The sequence below is a fragment of the Camelina sativa genome, chromosome 1 (assembly GCF_000633955.1).
Source record: "Camelina sativa cultivar DH55 chromosome 1, Cs, whole genome shotgun sequence".
Taxonomy (NCBI): domain Eukaryota; kingdom Viridiplantae; phylum Streptophyta; class Magnoliopsida; order Brassicales; family Brassicaceae; genus Camelina; species Camelina sativa.
In genome coordinates, this window is record NC_025685.1 from 18,573,640 (window position 1) to 18,590,484 (window position 16,845).

The following is a 16,845-nucleotide window of genomic DNA, read 5'->3' on the forward strand; positions in this document are numbered from 1 at the left end:
TGTTGAAAAAAAATTATATCTTTAACAAGTAATAAAACAACCATAAATGATAAGAGGAAAAAACAAACCAACAATTAAATGATTGAGACAGACCTAAAAACCCCACTAATCATTTAAGGTAAAAAAAAATGAGATGAAATTTACAAGAAGAGTGTGCAAAAAAACAAGATTATGAAGTTGTATAACGAACTAGGCATAAACCACGACACAATCAATACAACCCGAGCCAGACGGTGCCGCAACACAAACACAGCCTGTCTTTAAAAGCCTTCGTTTAATATTATATTCTTCCTTTCTTTAAATACCCTTCTCTTCTTCTTCCTCTTCTGCTCTCTTCATCTTCTAAGAAACTCACATTTTTACCATTATTTTGCTCTGCTCAGGTCAGATTTTCTCTCTCTCTCTCTCTCTCTCTCTTTCCTCTCTCTTCTACTTTACGGTACTTACAACAATGTCATTGCAACTACTTACTACTTCCATGAATGAATCTCATGTACACACTTGCTGTCTTAAGTTTCAGTTCTTGTCTGATCCAATCCAGATCTAGTTTCTGCATTTTGTGTCTTGTGTCTTGTGAACTTTATGCTTCTTTACTGTCTTTATGTTTGTTGTTGTGTCGGTTTGAGATGTTTTCTTTTTCTCCAGCTAAAAAGAAAGTCTCAGTTTTTAAGTAATGTTGAAGTAAACAGTTTCAAGATCTGAATTAACCAACATTGGTTTAGTTCAAGAACTCAATTCGATTTAGAAAAGATCATTTGTTCTTGAAAACAGATCCGGATCTGAGAATCACTTGCTGTGTTTTCATTGGTTCTTGATTAAGATTCGATCTCTTTGTTCAATTTGAAATCCTGATTTGCATTTTCTTGAAAATGCAGTGGGAAGAGTCAAGAAACGATGGCAAAGATGCAATTCTCAATCTTTATCGCTGTCGTCGCGCTTATGGTTTGCTCTGCATCTGCTAAAACCTTAAGCCCTCCAGCTCCAATGCTGCCACCAACACCAGCTCCAGCACCAGCCCCGGAAAATGTGAATCTCACCGCGCTCTTAAGCGTAGCTGGTCCTTTCCACACGTTCCTTGACTACCTTCTCTCAACTGGAGTCATTGAGACCCTCCAAAACCAAGCTAACAACACCGAGGAAGGAGTTACGATCTTTGTCCCCAAGGATGATGCTTTCAAGGCTCAGAAGAATCCTCCTTTGTCCAATCTCACAAAGGATCAGCTCAAACAGCTTCTTCTCTTCCACGCTCTGCCTCATTACTACTCCCTTTCCGAATTCAAGAACTTGAGCCAGTCTGGTCCAGTGAATACCTTTGCTGGTGGCCAATACTCGTTGAAATTCACAGATGTTTCAGGCACGGTTAGAATTGATTCTCTATGGACCAGGACTAAAGTCAGCAGCAGTGTTTTCTCCACTGACCCTGTGGCTGTTTACCAAGTGAACCGTGTGCTTCTACCCGAAGCAATCTTTGGTACTGATGTCCCTCCAATGCCGGCTCCAGCTCCTGCTCCTGTCGTCAGTGCTCCTTCTGATTCGCCTTCCGCTGCTGACTCTGAAGGAGCCAATGCTTCTTCACCAACGTCCTCGCACAAGAACTCCGGACAGAAGATGGCTCTTGCTCCAATCGCCATGGTTGTTTCCGGTTTGGTGGCATTGTTACTGTGATCAAATGGTTTTTGCAGATTGAGTATGTTTTAAGTTACAGTGTCAAGATTGTATTACATCATTCCCAATTGTCTTTTGATTTTTGAACCCCATTTTTTATTATACATTTTAATCATTATTATTGTCGTCATTACCATTGTTGTGAATTGAGATTGTTCCTCTATTTTACTTTTCTTTAGTTGATTTTGCTTCATTTGCAAGTTAAGATGATACCAAGAGGTTTAAAGTTCATTCTCTTTGATACAATTTCAAGATAAGTCACTAAATTATAATTTCAAGATAAGTCACCAAAACTTTTTTTTTTAGTGCAATCCCTTTGGTTACAAATGCGACAATGGGAGGCCCTTGAATTCATGGTATGTGTGTGGGTAATAAAATCAACTCCCCACCAAGCAACGAAATTATGAATTCCATGGGGAATAGAAGAGATCAAAAGAGAGCTAGAGGATTGGCCAAACTGCATGTTATAGAGCCTTACCGTGTTATTAATTTTGATGTGAGATTTTGTGTTATTTATTTGGTTGGAGTTTTAATAATAGGTTTAATTTCGTCTCTACAATTTAATCTCCGGTAAAAAACCACTAAATCATTAAATTATGACCTCACATCACATGTTAGGATACTTAAGAAAAATATCAATGGTCCATAAAGAAGATAACCTTTGAATCTACATGAAACAGAGGAACACAACACAACAATGGCCTCTCACTTCTTCACACCGTCACCAACACCAACCACCACCGGTGATGCCGTCTATGTAGCAACGGTGCCGCTTAAAGCGTCCCCTGGCCCACCACAGCTTATTATGTCTATGGCTTACTCACTTAACCTCTGGAAACTACAGCATTTTATGGTCCTCATCAAACCTTCTTCTCCTATTCGTCAAGAGGTAGAGGAGACTTTTACAGTATCTTTCACTAAAGTGAGTTAATGTTTCTGAACTAATCCGTTTTGTGGAACCTCTAGGTAGTTGTGTTTGATTTTCAGCCACGTAATCCAGAGAGCATAGAAGCAGCAATCTCAGTTTTGTCAGGAAATTTGATTCCAGGTTCTGATTCCCAGACAATGATATCGAATGTAATCTGTGATTCATCATTCAGATAGTTTTTTTTCTCGGGATTTCGACGAATCTTTTTGATCATGGGGGAGAGTTTTGTGTAGATAAAAAAGGTGAAAAGAGTAGGTGTAAATGTAGTCAAGATTCTGATTTAAACTTTTTTTGTTGGTTGGATAGGTGTAGTTCTTGANGTAATAAAATCAACTCCCCACCAAGCAACGAAATTATGAATTCCATGGGGAATAGAAGAGATCAAAAGAGAGCTAGAGGATTGGCCAAACTGCATGTTATAGAGCCTTACCGTGTTATTAATTTTGATGTGAGATTTTGTGTTATTTATTTGGTTGGAGTTTTAATAATAGGTTTAATTTCGTCTCTACAATTTAATCTCCGGTAAAAAACCACTAAATCATTAAATTATGACCTCACATCACATGTTAGGATACTTAAGAAAAATATCAATGGTCCATAAAGAAGATAACCTTTGAATCTACATGAAACAGAGGAACACAACACAACAATGGCCTCTCACTTCTTCACACCGTCACCAACACCAACCACCACCGGTGATGCCGTCTATGTAGCAACGGTGCCGCTTAAAGCGTCCCCTGGCCCACCACAGCTTATTATGTCTATGGCTTACTCACTTAACCTCTGGAAACTACAGCATTTTATGGTCCTCATCAAACCTTCTTCTCCTATTCGTCAAGAGGTAGAGGAGACTTTTACAGTATCTTTCACTAAAGTGAGTTAATGTTTCTGAACTAATCCGTTTTGTGGAACCTCTAGGTAGTTGTGTTTGATTTTCAGCCACGTAATCCAGAGAGCATAGAAGCAGCAATCTCAGTTTTGTCAGGAAATTTGATTCCAGGTTCTGATTCCCAGACAATGATATCGAATGTAATCTGTGATTCATCATTCAGATAGTTTTTTTTCTCGGGATTTCGACGAATCTTTTTGATCATGGGGGAGAGTTTTGTGTAGATAAAAAAGGTGAAAAGAGTAGGTGTAAATGTAGTCAAGATTCTGATTTAAACTTTTTTTGTTGGTTGGATAGGTGTAGTTCTTGAAAGAAGGCTGAAGAATGTTCCAAGGCAAAGATGTTGGATGGTTGGATCATCTAAAGGGAATGCTATGGAAATGGCGATTGAGTTTAATAACTCATGGGAGACTGATCTTAGAGTTGGCTTTCATGACTGCCGTCATTATACTAATGGTACTCAGCTTTTTAATCAAAAAGACTTTGGTTTTTTATTATTTGTTTCTAAGTCTTTTGTCTTTGCCTTATAATCTTTGGAATACAGAACTTGTCCAACATCTTACCGGCGAAATACAAATCTTGGAGCGACTTCCACGAAGCTAATGTTAATAATATCCACCTCAGTAATAGATGAAACAAATGGTCACTTATTGTAGTACTAAGAGTTTAGTCTCAGCTATTATGATGTGATAATTAGTGGTTGGAAATAAAAATTTAAATGTAGTACTATTGTTTATTAGTAAGAGTGGTTAGTTTTTCTATCTTTTTATAAGATTTTTCTTACTTTATTCAAATTTATGCTTGTAACTTGTAACTAATGAAAAGTTTTGAGCCAAAACAAGAGCCAATGCGACACATGTTTGAAATTTTCTTACTCCCAACTAGAAAATAATACAAATGAGCTCATGACTCAGATGTAACGGAATTCAAAACATAGAAGTAAGGGTGGGACTTCTCGTTTTGGTTTATCTATTTGATTAAAAGAACCATATGTAATTTGTTAGGTTTTTTTTTTTTTTTTTTTTTTTTTTTCAAAAATGGTTTCATACTAAAACTATTAAAAAAAGACATAAATGATTCGGTATGATTTGGTTTTGGATTTGATTTTTTTTTCCGGTGATTTTTCAAAAATATATTAAGAACGCCCAAAATAAATATCTTTTTCAATAGTCACCGACCAATCGTTTGAAAAAGAGCAAATAATCAAAGATGACTAACTTGTTGACCAAAAAAAAAAAAACTAGCTCATGTATATGTAAATTGCATATATATATATATAATTTAGAACATATATACGTATTAAGAAATTTTAAGAAGTACTAATTTACCTTTTCACAAACAAGTCATTTGTGATAAAAATCAAAATAATATGTATTGATCAATACTATAATATAATAAAATTGTATATAAAATCGAGAACTATAGAAATCCAATTCCCGATAGATCTATTTTTCGGATCATATCAAACAAATCTAGATATTTGGTAGACTTCAAAGTTCCAAATATAAATCACCACGCAATCACGCGACCATCGGACAAGCACTTTTTACTTGTATTATACTAGATTCAAACTCGCACGTACGTGCGAAATTATTTTTGCATAATTTTTTAAAAAGTATAATTGTCAAGCGAACAAATCCGTCTAATTTATCTGATTGCAACGTTTAAATTTCTTTTTACCTTAAAAAAATCCATTCTTCGTAATTCATATCCCCTGTATATTAAAAGAGAAGCATTCTGGAGAAAAAGCTGACGTGTCATATTTTAAAGCACGAGTATTTTATATAGTAGATATGAAAAGGTATATTATCAAGGAGAATTCTATTAATTTGGATATTATTAGTTTTTTAAGTAATATATGTGTCCGTAATTGATGGAGAAATAAAATTGCAAAATTGTTTCATAATTGGTCTTAGTTATGATATTATATCACTGAATTTTATAAATTTTAATTGGTCATTAGATCCCTATATATCTCAGCTATTGGTATAATATTATTACTTGTTTTCATTTTCGTTGGACTGGATTTTCTAAATTTTAAGATTTCTGTAAAAACACTATAACTACATATTTTTATATAATGTTTAACTATATAATTATCCAAATTAAAGTATTATATTCATGTCATTTTAATTGGTGATCATATGTTTTTTGGGCAAATATAGTTATTGTTTTTAGCAAAAAAATAAACATTGAGCCAGTTTCAAATGATCTTTGATTCTTTCACCTTAGAGCTTTATAAAATTATTAGAAAGGTATCATTATTTATATTTCTGAAGATATGATTTTAAATGTATATTTTTTACATCTTATAATATAGTTATATTATTATTTTACAATATATAGTGAAATTAATTTAATTTTGAAAATATGTAGGGGATAATATTTATCAATTTTTGAATAATATTTACCAATTTTAGAATTTATAGGAGTAAAATATTGTGTATAAAAATAAATAGAATAGCAGTTGACAAAAAATATATATATATAGCGGTGACAGTTTTATGTAATTTTATGGAATATTAAGGGTGAATAATAAATTTGGTATGGAGCTCTCTAACAACGACACGTCAGCTTTTTCTGAATAATGCTTCTCTTATAATATAATATATAGGGGATGTGTAAAATCACCTTTCGAAACCTAAAAAAAAAATTCATATCCCACTTAGTTTTGTTTCTTGTCGATATTTAAAAAAAAAAAAAGATAATACCCAAGTAAAATAAGACCCCACCATCTCTGTTAATCATGGGGTCAGTTCCTAAAGCGAAGCCCCAAGTTTGTATCTCCACTATTTGCCCTTTTTTTTTTTGTCCTAAAACTTTTTAGTGCAAATTAAAACTAAAATAGTACTGTATGATAAACACAACCACTACGAGTAGATAACAAATAAACAAAAATGAATTTTTATTTTCCTAATTGGCCAGTTGCACTTTTTACCAAATAAATACCTCTAAGTAACCTCTCTTCTCCTTCGTCAAAACTCATTTGCTCTCTCCAAGTACCACAACAAAAGTTTGAACAAGAAGCAAGACTTATTAAAGATGCTCAAGTTGTTGCGAAATCTTCGAAAAAGCCCGCGTGTGGCGGATGAAAGCGCGTTACCTTCCACGGCGGTTGACGGCGATCACGGGGGAGAAGACGGGAGTAATAACGGCGTGATGATGAAGTTCCCGTTGTCGATCATGTCATGTTTTGCGGTTCCACGTGTGAGCAAGACAGATGGTGTGTGGGTGTCGGGAGATTACGGTAGGGTCTCGTCGGAGGTTAACCATCTCATGGTTTGTGATGGCATGAGATACGCTCTCTTAATGTAATTATTATATCTCGAACTTAATTAGCTAGTACTTAACTACTTAAGACACATTTGTTTTGTGTTAATGGCTTTTATATTAGGGAATCTAGTGAGATATACAAATGCTTTTCACTTTTGTTTTGTTTTTTTTTTTTTTTCTTTTGAGTCCATGAGGCTTGTGTTGAGTAAAGAAGATGTCCTAGTTAGGAATCTTTAACTTTTTCTTTTGAGTTTTTTACTTACACATCTGCTTTTTGATATTTTAACTGCTATACTCGTGGTGAGAAAACTACCCACATACACATAACTTGGAGATTCTTGAATTTGTTAATGGTTGATGAGTTAGATGATTTATGACCACATAGTATTATTATTGATTAGGGAAATCTCATCCACCAAATAAATGATAGTGATTAATCTTTGTCAAAGAAACGGAATAGTATATATCATGCAAACCCTTGTTGTGTCAATGTCATAACCATATATTAATTTTAAAACGTGCATATATATAAAAATATATATATAATATAACATATGTAATAATATTAAGTTCTAATTATGAAATAACTCTCCAGTTCGAGTTGTTTACTATAAGTCAATATTCAATAATAAATGATTAGAGAATGGTCAAAATTTAGTTTTGCTAACGCGGAGAGTACAATGTGGAAATACTCATGTCCACGTTTAGTGCGACACAGCATGAACCGACCCTTTTAAAATAATCATTGCCACTGCCAATTTCATTTAAAACAAAATAAAATTGTTGTGTTATGTCGACTGATAATATTCGGATTAGGATGTTCTCAGTGCGGTTCGATCTATGTTATATCCCATTATTGCGATTGACGTTTGTTAATTTTCTCTTAAAATGATTGGTCAATTTACAACTAGAATCTAGATTGTGCTCGAGGCCTCAGGTGTCGAATTTTCTATTAACTAAGACGTTTTTATTTGCTAACTTTTCATAATTAAATACCAAAGTTAAACCATTATATCCGTGTAGATTACGGTTAGACATATGCATACCACATGACAATAGGATATGTAACCTCTTCGGGGTGGCTAATGGCAAACCAAATCATGATGATGAAGACAATGAAGACGTTATCTTATGTTAGAGAATCTTTACTACAAGAAAGCAGTTTATAATTTTACTGACAAATTTGTCGAAAATGGCTAATTCTCGTTAGATTTTGACGGTTTTTGTTTATCAATTCTAAATTTTTGAAAATTATAACTAGAAATTTTTGATGGAATTTTAAATCAAAATTTCCAATGGATTTCTTATAAAAACCTATCTTTTTTGTTTGTAATGCATCTGTCAGTGAAATGTTTATTTTGGTCAGGACATAATGCAGATACTTAAGTTTGATCCACTTATTCTTCTAATCAAGTGTATGTTCTTCACAATATTTTATCTTGATGATCTAATTACTTTTGAATTGGAATCCTTATAGGTATTTTATTGTCTAAAGAATTGTGTGGAATCAGATTTTGCAATACTTTGATCATGTCATTGTTGCCAAACAGGTTTGGAGACTTCAACATGACAATAATTCTTACCTAAATAGGCATTTCTTAACTGATGCATGCGGTCATTATATTGTAGGGTTAAAAAGCAAAGAAAAAAATTTAATAAGATTTGATAAATTGTGGGTTGACTTGAAACAAAATATTTGTTTTTATATATATCATGATAAATTGTAGCCAGATCATCAAAATCGTAAATCAAAATGCGGCGTCTTCAATATTGCTACAAATAGAGTCACATGGCCTAAAAAAATCTATTAGAGCATTTGCGTTTCTCATGGTATTTTTATATATTAAAATTAAAAATTTATTAAAAAGCAGGAGAGAATTTCATAGACGGTTCTCAAAATAAAACTTCAGAGAACTCTGTATTTGAGAATTTTTGAGACCAAGGCCACTAGGGGTTGCTCATACAAATCCTTCTTAAAAATTTTGAGTAACAATTCTCAGAACAACGATTCACGGTTACTCCCACTAAAAATGCCATGAGAATTCTGCTGATAAGTCCAGGGGCGGATCTACGTGTGCACTAGGTGGGGCACATGCCCCATACACCTTTATATTTAAGTGATGAAATATTAATATCAGTTTCTTAGCTCATTTGGTAAGAGTGCCCCATATCAATTGGAAGGACAAGGGTTCGAATTCATTAACAGGCATTTATTTCTCATAATTTTTATACTTTTCTATGTTATTTATTACTGGATATTTTTTTTAAAAGTATAATATAATTTTTGTGCCCCATATTATTTTTCTCCCTAGATCCGCCAAACCCATATGACACTTGGCTATATGTAATTGGTCAAATTCTTATTTAACAATTTATTTATTAATTAAATTATTTATTTTTTACAAAATTATTAAAAATAATATTTCTAACATATCTATACAGTCTTTCAGCTTTAGAGATGTTCTTATTCCTGTAATATAATAAAATTCAGTGGTTTGTTAAGGGAGTTGCTTATTAGCGAGGTTACTGAATGTAGGAATTTTCTGAATTCTAATGGTTATTCGATTTATTGATATCTCTTGGCACATAAATTAAGTAGCCGTCGTCTTCTCTTGACTCTCTTCCAAATCAGTAGGCAGTAGTTCCTGTTCTATAGATTTATACACGTGCTGATGCGTCTTGAACATTCGAAATAAGGCCCACACACCTAATTGAGCGACATGAACGCACTAACACATAAGTTAAGAAACTCATTAGTTAATTACACATGAAATAGTAATACAGTACATGCAGATCAACAAATTATAAACTCTAAAACCACAAGGCTCCAAGTGTTTCTATTGAGCACTGATCCTCTAAAGACCAGCTTTGGTGACATGAGAAGTATAAATCAAAATCATAACAATTTGACCCTTTTCGATGCCAAAATACTAATCCTCCTCCAGCATCATGCATCTTGCAATTCAAAGCTTATGCAATAGTTGATGTCAGTTTTTGTTATATCCCCTATGAAAATTATTGTTATATCTCTCATTCACCCTCTCTTAATTAACCAATCAGAATACAACAATATCCCATGTCATATCATATTAAAAAAAAAACCAAATTTTAAATAAAAGACAGTACAAATTAAGGAAACAAATTATGTAAATCTTTTATTAAGAAAATTATGTCGGTTTGGGTTATAAAAGAGGATTATAGTTTAAATTTGTAATTTTAAATTTTTTATATCGGTTTGGGTTTATAAAGAATGGTTAGGATTTAGATTTTATAATTAAACAAAATTTTATGTCGGTTTTGGTTTACAAAAGAGGGTTAGGGTTTAGATTTTGCAATTAAATGAAATTATATGTCGGTTTGGGTTTACAAAAGAGTGTTTAAGGTTTAGATTTTACAATTAAACAAAATTATATGTCGGTTTGGGTTTATAAAAGAATGTTTAGGGTTTAGATTTTACAATTAAACAAAATTATATGTCAGTTTGGGTTTATAAAAGAGTGGTTAGGATTTAGATTTTACAATTAAACAAAATTATATGTCGGTTTGGGTTTATAAAAAATGGTTAGGGTTTAGATGTAATAATTAAAAACTGTAATATAATATTTAAATTAATAATTTTAAAATTGATTTATCTACATAATTTATTTCCTTAATTAAGATTTGTTTCCATAATTTTTAGGGGGTGAATAAGAGTGGTTCACGTGAACCTAAGAATTGTCCATCCCCTATATAATAAAACGGAAGTACACAACTTTTTTTTTAAACTATATAATTTTTATAAGTTGGTTACAAAATAGGTTATAGATTAAATATAGGTTGGTTACAAAAAAAAGTTATAGATGAATTGGTCTATATGAATACACTTAAGAATATTCCAAAGAATCATCTTAAAGAGAATATTTCAATGATTTATACAATTTTCTAAATAAAATCTTTAGTATTCCATGTATTCTTACAAAATATATACTGTTAGGCATAAAAATATACTCTTAGGCATAAAAAGGAATAAAATTTTGGCAATTTATCACACTTAATCGTGATTTTAAAAATCTTATTGTGCAGTTGAAAATAAAATCTACCTAAGCACGGGTCATAATAAAAAACTTTCACCAAACATGTTCAAAAGTTAAAAATAATCATATAAATTATATTTTATTCTAAAATTATAATAGAAAAAAAAATTTAACTCTGTGCTCTTGCACAGGAGCACGGATCCCAATCTAGTATATATTAAAAAATTGATGTACAATAAGAGCTTTTAGTATATTACTTTGATGTTATAATTTGTTATAAAACCATTTAGTAAAACAAAATTAATGCCTCGTACTAACTTCGGTTAGGCCCATATAGTAAAAGAGAAACCAAAAACCCTTATGTATAAATGGAAAACCCATTAGTTAAGACTTAAGAATCAAAAAACCCTAGCTAGTGTGATCGATAAAGTAGACTGAAGGAAGACATGGGGAACGGCGTGATGAGAAAGGAGAATAAGAGACCAAGAGTGTCTAGATATGCCGATTGGTCCAACCTTTACCCCGATGTTTTGCGCAAGATCTTCGAAACCTTAAGGAACCCTGTTGATTCACACCGAGCAAAAAGAGTTTGTTCGAATTGGTACTCAGTGTGGAAAACATGCGCGAACAAGCCCCCATGTCCAAGGCGGATCATACACCTAGGTGATTCTCCCACCGTAGAAGAAAGCATAGTAAAACTCGGAGGGCTCACCCACAATAGCTATTGTATGGCTAGCTTCGGAAACTGGCTCCTCATGGTTGATCCTTATCTCAAATTATATATTTTTAACTTGTCAACGCGGACAAGGATCAATCTTCCATCAATGCAGTCACCAATACGTGGCGGGAAAGTAACCTTGAAATCTGAAGAAGGACTGTGCATGGTGCTGTGGGTTAACGAGACAATGGGTGATTATGTGGTTGGTTGGACTTTCAAACAGCATTACTTGTTCACATGCAAGAAAGCAGATGGTTCGTGGTGTAATCTGAATCACAATGGGGAAGTATGGTTTTGTTTGACATGGCTTGTCAGAGCGATAAGCTTTATCTGTACCCAGCTAATCATCTCATCAGGGTTTTCGATTTCTCTGGAAACTATCCCATAGAGAAAAACTCCGAGAACCCCTACTTTAAACATCCTTTTGACTTCGTTGAGCAAGAGTGGGAATACGTTTGGAAGAGGAAGATAGCGATTCGTGAATCAGGTGAGGTTCTGATCATCTTGAGCCTTAAGCAAGTGTTGTATGAAGAGGCACTTTTGTTTTACATCTTTAAGATGAATCTTGAGAGTTTCAAGTGGGAAAGAGTTTATTCTATTGGAGATGAGAAGTTGAGTTTTGGTCATGGGGTTACAGTAGCTCTTTCTCTTGAAGATTTGGGTTGTGGAATCAAGTGTGATTCTATCTATTTCGTCGACAAAGATATTGCCACAGGTATAGTAGAATGGCCTAAGAAAATCTATTTTTCCATAAACGAAACTCAGTGGATTATATAGGATTGAAAAACTTGAAAGTAAGAACATATTTTCCTATTGATTTAGAAAACTTCTCAAAAACTAAATCTCTCAAGTCACACAGAACACATCTCTATTGACCTCTCTATTTATAATGAATTAGACAACTCCTAATTCTAATAGGATTACAACACAAAGCCTTATCTAATAAGCTCCTCCTTATAAAACACTTGTTTTTGCATCCTTATCTCTTATCTCCTCAAGCACCTTCTTAATGAGATAAATTCAAATACAAGTTGGAATTATCCAACATTCTCCCCCGTAATTCCAACATGAACTCCGGAAGCTTAATCTCCTCAACTCCGAGTAAACTCCTCATTTCCTTGAATTTAATCCGACCTAAAGGTTTTGTAAGTATGTTCGCTTTTTTCTCCTCTCCTGGCACATGATCAACTTCAATTTGATCATTCTCTACATACTCTCGAATGAAATGGTACTTGGCAAGCATATGCTTCGTCCTCCCATGAAAAACTGGGTTCTTGGTTAGAGCTATGGCTGCTTTATTATCAACTCTAAGTAGGATCTTCTCTCCTTGAAAACTTAGTATTTCACTCAATAATTCTTTAAGCCATATTGCTTGTTTGGCAGCTTTCGTAGCGGCCATGAATTCTGCTTCGCACGATGACAATGCCACAGTCGGCTGTTTCTGTGTTGTCCACGTAATCGGTGATGAGCCATAGTAGAAAACATGTCCTGTGGCGCTCCTTCCATCGTCGATGTCAATGTTGTGACTGCTGTCACTGTATCTGGTGATCCTTCTTGATCCATCCTTCTTGAAAAACAAACTGTAACATGTAGTTCCCTTTACATACCTTAGGACATGTTTGATAGCTTGCCCGTGAGACACTCTTGGACTCTGCATATAGCGGCTAAGAACTCCAACTGTAAAAGACAAATCTGGTCTTGTATGAAGAAGATATCGCAAACATCCTATAGTTCTTTTGTATCTAGTTGCATCGATCTCTTTCTCTTTCTCTGCTTTCGACAAACTCAGTCACGGCTCCATCGGTTCATGAGTCGAGTTGCAGGAACCCATCCCTGCATCAATAAGGATTCCTTGAGCGTATCCCTCTTGTTTTATCCTTATTCCATTCGTTCCTTGAATGACTTCTATGCCAAGATAATACGTTAATTTTCCTAGATCCGACATCTCAAATCTTCTTGACATATCCTCCTTGAACCGTCTAATGATACTGAGTGAGGTTCCTGTAACGAACAGATCATCAACATAGATAGCTACAATCAAGAACTCCTTCTCCTCTTTCTTGCGATAAATTGTTGGTTCCTTCACACACTTCTTGAAGTTCATTTCCTTAAGAACTTGATCAAGCTTTAAATTCCACGCTCTAAGAGCTTGACGAAGTCCGTACAAGGCTTTATGAAGCTTATACACTCGATCCTCTTCTCCCTTCTTCTCGAACCCCTCAGGTTGAGTAACATAGACCAATTCCTTTAGCTCACCATTGAGAAAAGCTGTCTTCACATCTAAGTGGTGAATCTCCCAACCTCTTGTTGCCGCAAGTGCTATCAGTAGCCTTATAGTTTCGACTCTTGCTACCGGAGCAAACACCTCGTCGAAGTCTATGCCTTGTTGTTGCACATATCCTTTTGCAACTAACCTCGCCTTAAACTTATTCACCGAACCATCAGCCTTTCTTTTGAGTTTATAGATCCATCTAACTCCTATAAGTTTAACTCCAACTGGTCTGTCTACAAGCTCCCATGTGTTGTTCCTTATGATCGAATCTATTTCAGCCTTCATAGCATCAATCCATTATTTTATCTTTCCAGATTCAAAATAGTTTTATGGTTCTCCATCTATTGTTAGGAACAAACTGCAACTCTCTGCTTCTGCAAATAAGATATAGTCATTGAGATAAACTGGTTTTGTTACCACACGACCAGACCTAGTTACCAAGGGTTGTACCGCGACTTGTTGACCTTGAACTTGGTTTTCGACAATCTCATCACCCACATTGTCCTCTCCGTTTTCTTGCTCCTCCTCGTTATCATGATTTATAGCTTCTTGGTCTGCATTTTGCTGATCGTTGTCTTGATCATTGTCGTGTCCACCACCAACTTCTATAAAACCGTCTTGAAATAGTTTAAATGCTCCTGGTTCACCTTCTGACTCAACTGCCGTAGATGACCAGTCCCAAGCCTTATTTTCATCAAAAATAACATCTCTACTAACCACTACTCTCTTGGCAATCGAATCATAGAGTCTATAAGCTTTAGAACAAGGTTCTGTGCCAAGATTGATCACTTTCCTTGATCTATCATCTAGCTTTTTCAATTGTGGTCCATTGACCTTTGCATACGCAACACACTCGAACACTCTCAAGTGTTCAATGTTCGGTTTCTTGGACATAAAACACTCATATGGGGTTTGACCGTTCAGTGCTTTTGTGGGTACTCGATTAATGAGGTAAGTCGAATGACGTACAGCTTCTCCCCACATATCATTCGGGATCATCATCCCCTTCATCAAACTTCTTGTCATCTCCATCAAAGTGCGGTTTCTTCTCTCTACCACACAGTTTTGCTGTGGTGTATATGGTGCAGTCAAGTGTCTAGTAATGCCATTCTCCTCACAGAACCGATTAAACTCACCTGAAGTGAACTCTCCTCCTCTATCGGTTCGAAAAGTCTTAATATCCAACCTACTATGTTTCTCAACAAAGTCTTTAAATCGTTTAAAGTGTTCAAAGGCTTCACTCTTTTCCCTTAGCAACATCGTCCACATGTACCTAGAGAAATCGTCAATTAGCACAAAACATAGCGGTTGTTGGCTGGTGTTTGTGGTGAAATAGGACCACACAAGTCTCCGTGAACCAACTCCAATGGTTGCGATGCACGAAAACTAGTTTTAACCGGGAAAGGACCTCTTGTTTGCTTCCCTGCTAGACACACATCACACATATCCTTCTCATGAATCATGTGTGGCATTCCTACAACCATATCCTGTTGAACCATATTCTTCATGACAGTGAAACTTACATGCCCAAGCCGACCATGCCAACGCCATGTAGCCTCATCACTGTCGATCTGCAGACACATTGGTAAACTAATCTCCATCAGAGTCTTGTACAAACGGTTTGATGACCTGGTAACTCTTACAAGCAGCCTTCCACATGGTTCTAGAAGTGTTAGAAAATCCTTTTTCATGTTCACCTCACACCCTCCTTCTGTTGCTTGTCCTAAACTCAATATGTTGTGCTTCAGTTTGGGTATATAGTAGATTTCTTAGAGTGCTCTTATTTCGCCTGTTTTGCAAACAAAGTTAATAGTTCCCTTCCCAACAATATCAACATATGAGCCATCACCAAACCTCACTTTTTCCTTAATCCTCTCGTCCAAACTGCAAAATAATTCTCTGTTTCCTGACATGTGATTACTTGCTCCATTATCTAAATACCAAACACATGCATTGCCTTTGTTGATATCGTAATTTTCTGGAATCACCACTACAAGAAAACATGGATTTACCGACTACAAAAACAGTCACTATACACTCGCTAACTACTTAGTCACGACTGATTGGCGACTGACATACGTAGTCGCTAAACAGTGCGTCGCTAAAAAAATCAGTCGCTAAAAAGTCACTATGGAGCTACTAATTGGCGACTGATAATTGGGGTCGTTCTTCCCTCGCCAAACAGTGCTAAAGTTGCGACTGAATTGCAACACTTTAGCGACTGATATGTTACTCATTTGCGACTGTTTGGGTACTGTTTTGTTTACGTTTTGGTGACTTTTTTGCGACTGTTTAATTATCATGTTTTTAAAAAAATTCTGGTAAAAATTCATTATTTGATTTTGTAATACCAAAACTGATTAAGAAAACATGTATTAAAACATAACAAATATGAAATTAAACAAAGACATAAGTACCATGTTTTTACAAAATTTGCAAAAGTTCCAAAAAACATCCAAGTATCCAAGCAAATAAACAAGCAAATATTACATGAGGGAACCTAACTTTGAAAATCAGCACGGTTTGAGTCATTGGTTTGAGACTCGAGGAAGGCGACATAGTTTGGGTTAGTCCTGAGGAAGATCACCAAGCGTGAGATCTCTGCTTGTTGCTCAGATGCAACCCGTAAAGCCTCAGCTGCAACCCGTGAAGCCTCTGCGTCACGCTCTGCTTGTAGAGATGCTTGTTCCTCTATCTTGCGGTTAGCGTCTTCAAGCTGTTGTTGCAGGGTTGTGAAATTAGAAGAGCTTCCAGGGTACTTCCGCTTCCCGTTGATGTAACTTCCTAGGCTTCCAACTCCAAAGTATGTTCCTCTATCATTTATGTAAGTAGACTCCATACACAAAACAGAGAGAAAAAGTTATTATAATTACTTAACAATGAAAAACTTAATAGCTTATTAGAAAGATGCAAATTACCTGAAGAAAGAGCTCATCATCCTCCTCGTGAGATAGCTCTGATCGATGTGAAGTACCATCTGAAGACTCACCATTATCCTGAGCAGCCAACTTAGCTTCCATTCTTTTCTTATATGCCTCATGAACTGCTTGCGCTTTCTTATCCACAAAAGTACCATCTTTTTTGGTA

General features: G+C 35.0%; 4 protein-coding genes and 1 pseudogene across 4 annotated transcripts; all 5 read left to right on the plus strand.

Annotated features, from left to right (window-relative positions):
* LOC104793919 (fasciclin-like arabinogalactan protein 7) lies at positions 252 to 1,838 on the plus strand. Its single transcript, XM_010520342.2, has 2 exons — positions 252 to 383; positions 876 to 1,838. Exon 2 carries the CDS (start codon positions 895 to 897, stop codon positions 1,663 to 1,665), a length of 771 nt encoding a protein of 256 aa, XP_010518644.1. The 5' UTR covers positions 252 to 383; positions 876 to 894; the 3' UTR covers positions 1,666 to 1,838.
* LOC104698674 lies at positions 2,324 to 3,831 on the plus strand. Its single transcript, XM_010414090.2, has 3 exons — positions 2,324 to 2,554; positions 2,632 to 2,899; positions 3,780 to 3,831. The coding sequence occupies exons 1-2, from the start codon at positions 2,363 to 2,365 to the stop codon at positions 2,767 to 2,769; spliced, it is 330 nt and encodes a 109-aa protein (XP_010412392.1). The 5' UTR covers positions 2,324 to 2,362; the 3' UTR covers positions 2,770 to 2,899; positions 3,780 to 3,831.
* On the plus strand, positions 3,204 to 4,383 carry LOC104793927. Its single transcript, XM_010520350.2, has 4 exons — positions 3,204 to 3,434; positions 3,512 to 3,593; positions 3,780 to 3,938; positions 4,027 to 4,383. Exons 1-4 carry the CDS (start codon positions 3,243 to 3,245, stop codon positions 4,083 to 4,085), a joined length of 492 nt encoding a protein of 163 aa, XP_010518652.1. The 5' UTR covers positions 3,204 to 3,242; the 3' UTR covers positions 4,086 to 4,383.
* LOC109132187 lies at positions 6,438 to 7,082 on the plus strand (the record flags this gene model as incomplete). The annotated part of the gene is made up of 1 exon (XM_019243332.1): positions 6,438 to 7,082. A coding segment is annotated over one exon (360 nt), but the record flags the coding sequence as incomplete, so codon positions are not given.
* On the plus strand, positions 11,215 to 12,263 carry LOC104709544 (annotated as a pseudogene).

What these genes read in the sequence shown, in the direction of transcription:
- LOC104793919 (XM_010520342.2), top strand. Translation starts at nt 895, where the DNA reads ATGGCAAAGATGCAATTCTCAATCTTTATCGCTGTCGTCGCGCTTATG.
- LOC104698674 (XM_010414090.2), top strand. Translation starts at nt 2,363, where the DNA reads ATGGCCTCTCACTTCTTCACACCGTCACCAACACCAACCACCACCGGT. An exon ending in CTTCTCCTATTCGTCAAGAG is followed by an intron (nt 2,555 to 2,631) that starts GTAGAGGAGACT and finishes TGGAACCTCTAG; the next exon opens with GTAGTTGTGTTTGATTTTCA.
- LOC104793927 (XM_010520350.2), top strand. Translation starts at nt 3,243, where the DNA reads ATGGCCTCTCACTTCTTCACACCGTCACCAACACCAACCACCACCGGT. An exon ending in GTCAGGAAATTTGATTCCAG is followed by an intron (nt 3,594 to 3,779) that starts GTTCTGATTCCC and finishes TTGGTTGGATAG; the next exon opens with GTGTAGTTCTTGAAAGAAGG. An exon ending in CTGCCGTCATTATACTAATG is followed by an intron (nt 3,939 to 4,026) that starts GTACTCAGCTTT and finishes TTTGGAATACAG; the next exon opens with AACTTGTCCAACATCTTACC.